This window comes from Embiotoca jacksoni, unplaced genomic scaffold, assembly GCF_022577435.1.
Source record: "Embiotoca jacksoni isolate LCO1_2020_lvr unplaced genomic scaffold, fEmbJac1.0.p SCAF_102, whole genome shotgun sequence".
Classification (NCBI taxonomy): Eukaryota; Metazoa; Chordata; class Actinopteri; family Embiotocidae; genus Embiotoca; species Embiotoca jacksoni.
Genome location: NW_027185233.1, coordinates 253,954 through 260,000, shown reverse-complemented (window position 1 = coordinate 260,000; position 6,047 = coordinate 253,954). Strand labels below are relative to the sequence as shown.

The 6,047-nt window shown below is 45.5% G+C and overlaps 1 protein-coding gene across 1 annotated transcript in view; it reads right to left on the bottom strand.

Moving 5' to 3' along the window:
- Positions 1-5,016, bottom strand: part of LOC138213413 (SLIT-ROBO Rho GTPase-activating protein 1-like) — a 26,524-nt gene extending 21,508 nt beyond the window's left edge. Inside the window, 1 exon segment of the mRNA XM_069174485.1 lies at positions 4,568-5,016. Within this exon segment, the coding sequence (XP_069030586.1) occupies positions 4,568-4,634 (67 nt within the window). The 5' untranslated portion in view covers positions 4,635-5,016.
- Between the last annotated feature and the right edge of the window lie 1,031 nt (positions 5,017-6,047).

Genomic DNA, 6,047 nt, shown 5'->3' with positions numbered 1-6,047 from the left:
CCCCGAACGACAAAATACTCTTTGATCAGACGGGGCAGAGACGTGGCAAACCGCTGACGGGGAAACACCGAGCGGAAAGAAATCTTGTCTCGCGAAGCGTCCGGACTGATTTAATCCGAAACCTCCCCAGAGCTCGTTTTTTGTGTCTTTTATAGGTCGGAGGGATGAAGCCGTCAGAGACCACCAACTAAAGGTCATAAAGCAGAAAATTAGGACTGAAGGTAAGGAGGAGGATGATGCCATCATCGATTTCACATTTACACGTTTTATTTTCACTGTCCACTGAGTTTCAATGAAATAAAAGTCCATTTTTCTTCTTTATTATCACGTAAAAAAACTTTCGCAGTTGCAACTTTTAATGCCATCAATTTAAAAATGTGTCTTTATTACAAAGTCCCTGGACACAAAACCTCGTCTGGTGCTGTGAATTAGTGAGATTATGTGCACACTCAGGCCCGTCTGAGGGCTGGAAGAGATGCCAAGAAAAGAAAACAGGGATATGAGATAAAAGCAGCATTTAAAGTGGGGGAAAAAAATTAATGAATAAACTAACGCGCACAAGTACAAAGCCAAAAACCTGCTGAGCTCCTGCAGTGAAGGGATTTTAATTACGTTCTGATGATCCGAGTATCTCTGGAGATAAAAATACTTAAACCTGCTTCCTCCTTTGTAGTTGGGTTTTTTGCTTTTACAAAATTGTGTGCAAATAAAAAGACCTTCACTGCTGTTTAAGGACATACTTGTTAGTAATTCAACAGTATAATTCAATCGTAGTTCAAACTTTTGCTCGAACGTGAAAAAAACTACAAATATTTCAAAGTGTAATGACTCGCTCACGTTCAAAGTTGACGTCATGACAGTTCCCCAAAAAGTAAAGATGAAATACGGAACGGATGCAACCAAAGTCTGCAGAAATGACCGAGTGGTGGAAAGTTCGTATTATTATTATATACAGGACGTTGGGCAAATTTTACTGGAATTTTACCTGCAGCTTGATCTGCTGCACGGACTCAGTAAACCACATCCAATCATCTGGAAAGCAAAGTGATGAAGTGCTTCTGGTTCTTCACCATTGGATGCTGTGAAAAAGAAATAAAAAGTGTTTCAAATTTCTTCATATATTTTCCCTACGATGGAATTTCACTGTGGGAAAAATTTAAAAAAAAAAAATCTACGATTAATTTGTTCTCTGGGATCTTGAATGCTGCATCTTTCACTGCTTTTTGACATTTAACAGACAAAATGATTCACCAGTGGTTGATTTCCTTCCTTTTCTTTCGTGCTTATCAAACTGTCCGTGGGAGTCGTTATTTCCAGCCGGTGATGAGAATTCCTTAATTACGCTCTGGAATGATTCATTGCGCTGATCTTATCCGTCTGCACTCACTTCTATAATGAGAAAAACGTGTCCATGTGCATATAAATTACTGTGCACGTTACACACGAGGGAGAATTTATGGTTTCCGAAGCGGCGGACTTGCCTAGTTTCCGAACCGAACTATACGTGGACTCGTTCTGCAGAAGAAGATCAGGCTGAAACCGGAAAACCCTCCAAAAAAATATCGATGGCCACGGACAAGGAGAACAAGGAGACCTGCAAGCAGATGGACTAGCCCACACCGGCGCTCTGATCTCAACATCAGAGTCCGTCTGGGATTACAGGAAGAGACAGAAGACACTTATCCAGCCTCGATCCACGGAAGGACTGCAGCGAGTTCTTCAAGATGCTCAAACAACCAACCGCAAATAGTTGTGGGGAAAAAAACAGACAAAACGAAAGACAGAAAAAAGGCAAACCGAGCTCCCGGTCCGGCGAAAGATGGCGTGAAAGTCGTGGAACAAGCGACAAGAAATCGTTGTGCGACAAAAGATGAAGTTAGAAAAAGACGAAGAACGCCCAGCGACCCTCAAGACAACCGGCCAGTCCAAGAGGACGTGAATATCGGACCTTTAGATGGTCAAGATACCTGGAACAAACAGCCGTGGAACCAAACCCACAAACCAGATCTAGAAACACAAGCCGGATGTCCAGCCATCATCTGCACACTTTCTTCAGTCCGAGAGGGTTTTGACTGTTGGACCGTCATTTCCATAAAACTACAGATTAACAGACACATTCAATTTCCGGCATCTTGCAGGAACTGTTGCGAAAGTTTTCTGAAGATGGTTGGAAACAAAAACGACAAAAGAGACCTTGAAAAAAAGAAAAGCAGAAAACCCGGTCGGTCAAAGAGGATGTGATTGGTGGAAACGGACACCAGACAACAGAAGTGTTGGCTTGTTTCTCCGAAGATCAAAGATCTTCAAAGAACCAACCTGCCGACTAAACCTTAAAAAATTCAATTCAATTTAAAAAAAACGGCGAGTATATTTGAAAACATCCCTTTTTTTTTTTTTTACTTTCAGTGTCTAAAACTTCTGCGCAGTGCTAATAAATAATGTGTGTGTGTGTGTGTGTGTGTGTGTGTGTGTGTGTGTGATAGCCGGAGAGGATCAGGAAAGCTCACGCCGTGTCCGTTACCATGACGACCAGGTTCAAGGGCAACAAGGGCAAGAGTACCGCTGGATCATCAATAAGAAAAACACACACACACACACACGCAGATCGAGGGTGGGGGGGGGGGGGGACCTTCGAGTTTACATGAAGAGTCACTTTATTATCCCGACATCTGTCTGTCCATCTGTCCGTCCGTGTTGCAGGTGTGAAGACGTGACATCACTAATCACCTGCATGCAAACGCAGGCAAAAAAAGAACCACAACACGAGAGCTGCAGCCGCCGCATGCAGCAGGAAACACTTCATCTCTTCTTCACGTCTCGTCTCCGCAGATCTCCTTCTCATTTTTTTTTTTTTTTGCCATTTGCATTTCCTCATTAAATCGTCCCCTCATGCTGCCGGGAGGAGGCCTGACATCACAGAGCATGCTCAGTGCACCTCCATGCAATTCTTCCCACAAAAAAAAAAAAAAAAAAAAAACAGGGCACACATACAAATATGTATTGTCAGCAGTGTGCATAATCTTACCCGGCTACCTTTTTAGCGAGCAGACCCTCCTCCCCTCCTCCCTCCACTCCCACTATAGAGAGAGAGAGAGCGCGAGCGGCGGCTGGCCACCTTCCTGTGTGTACATTACACACCACCTCCTGCATCGGCCAATCAGGAGCCGGAGCAGGGAGGCAGACTTGGAAAGCACATAGTTACAACATCGGATCTATACGTTGTTGGGGCCCCTCGACGGGAGGCGACGGGGGCGCAAGAGAGGAGCCGGCCCGGACCGGCCCGGCAAAAGAGGAGGAAGGAGGAGGAGGAGGAAGGAGGAGGAGGAGGAGGAGGAGCAGCTTCATCTGAGATGGTCATTACAATGCAGGGGCATCCCCGAGTGTGTTTTGGCAAAGTGCCAGAGCAAAAGGGTCACACGCACACACACACACACACGCACGCACACACACACACACACACACACACACACACACACACACACACACACTCCTCTGCTACTCCATTAAATTTAATCACTCAAAGTCGATTCATTGTGTGTGTGTGCAGGAGAAGGTGTGTGTGTGTGTGTGTGTGTGTGTGTGTGTGTGTGTGTGTGTGTGTGTGTGAGATTTCTGAATGAAGCAGCTTGAATTTAGGGTCTGATTTAGGAGGAGAAATCAAAGTGTGGCTCCTTTTTTGGGCGTCGGTGACAAGTGTGAGTACGGAGCCATGTGGAGGAAGGAGGGATGAGATGCAGCCTGAATGGCAGTTGTCGCATCGTTTAAAAGGTCAGACATTTTTTTTCCTACCGTCCCCTTCTTGCTGCCTCAAAAAAATGAAAATGAAGCAGCCTGTTGGGGAGTTTTTTTTATTTATTTTTTTAAATAAAAGGTCATTTGACTCGTCCATCACAAGAGGATGGTGCTGGTAACCATGGCGCCAGGAGGAGGAGGAGGAGGAGGAGGAGGAGGGTTGTCCCACGGTCATGGCAACCACTATTTCAGGAGTTTTGTCATTCTCACCTGAGCACACGTCTATCAGGTGTGTGCACACGCACACACACACACGCACACACACGCACACACAAACACACACACACACACACACACACATACTGCTGCAGTCACAGTCTCAGAGGAATACCAATAGAAAACTACGACTCCCAGATGGACCAGCAGGGAAAACCACACACACACACACACACACACACACACACACACACACACACACACACACACACACACCAGGCGAAAGAGATCAAGAAGAACACCTCCTTCTGCATCCCCATCACACACCCTCTTCCTCCTCTTCCTCCTCCTCTTCCTCCCTGAGGCGCCATGCAGCACTCAGGATGAACCCAGAATATCCTGACGTCTCACGGTGAGGTGTCAGCTCCCCTACACACACACACACACACACACACACACACACACACACACACCCTGCACAGGGCTGGGCTCCATGCACGGGGGGCAGGAGTAGTGAACATGGCAGACAGGTGTGTGTGTGTGTGTGTGTGTGTGAGAGAGAGCGCGTGCAAAAGGTGAGAAAAGGGGGTGGGTGTGACAGCGAGAATATTCATCTTACCTTTCACTTGGCTCTCGTACTCTGCGAGGATTTCTTTGTCCTTCTTGCTTTTGTTTGAGTTTGACATGTCGTCACGGTGGAGGTGACTGATCGGCAGGTAGAAAGAAAAAAAAAACAACAACAATCCCGGTTTATTTCCCTCCGCGTGCACCGCCCGAGGCTTCACCCACAAACATGCTCGTTAGAATCCATCCAGTGCCGCAACAGCACAGCCAGTAGTGGCCCCACACCTCCACGCTGAGGAGCAGGAGGAGGAGGAGGGAGGAGGAAGAAGAGGGAGGAGGAAGAGGAGGAGGAGTGGAAAAAAAAAAAAATCACGCACACTCAGAGAGAAATTACCCACTCGTGACCGCTGCCGCGAGGACCCGCACCAACCAACCAACCAGCTGATGAAGTAGAAGATAAAAAAAAAAAAAAAAAGCACAATTACCTCCAGCGTGCTTCACCTCGTGCGTGCAAACATGCAGTCGCGCGTGCACTCACATGCACCGGTCTGCAGGGAGGGAGGGGCGGGCACACGCCCACTAGGTGCACATGCTCCGGACCACACACACACACGCGCGCGCGCCAAGCTGACGCTCGGTGTTTGATGTTGTCTTCACCCCGACGTAACCTTTCACACACGCAGCGCGCGCGCTGCACAAACAAGACAGCGACAGCCTCCTGCGCGTGCAAATAAAAACCGATGCAACCATAAATGAATGAAATGCCGGTGAGAAAAATGGGTGTGTCCGCGCAGGGGGCGGGGTTACAGACATGACTGACAGTTGAAGCGGCCAGTCAAGTTACAGAGCGTGCTGGAAATTAGTAAAAAAATAAATAAATAAAAGGTTTACAAAACCCTCCCCAAAACACTTGTTTATGAATAAATAATGAATATGTTAATTCTTTTTTTTTTTATGGAGTTTTCTTTTCAACATATATTCACAAACAAATAAACAAACACAAAACACAACAAAATAAAAGACATACAAGAACAGTGTTTCTGCGTGGTCTGCTGTGGTCTCTAAAACAGAGCAGAGCTCCGTCACTAATACATGTCACAGTGTGCATTACAAACACTCCTCACCACGTTACGTCTCGTGGAGGTTTGTCTCCACCTCGTGGCAAAATGTGGTCACGTGCTGCACCCACAGAAACCCACTGCTGTAAAGGCTGTATGTGTAAAATAATATTTATAACTGCAAAATCAGCATTTTTATTTTATTTTTTATTTTTTTTATTGTCACTTATTCTGCTTCTCCACACAAACATGTCTTTAATAAAATTTGCAAATATATAAACGACTAAAAAAAAAAAGTGCGTGGAATTTAATAAATGTTTTTGTGTACAACTTTTGCCATTTGTCATAAAAAAATATCTACAGGCACGGCCTGATTAGTGCATAAAGTTTCTGTTTTTAATGTGAATTGACTACGTCATGAGTAAACAAAAAATTAAATATTGAGTTTAAAATCAATACACAGTTGGACAGTACAGG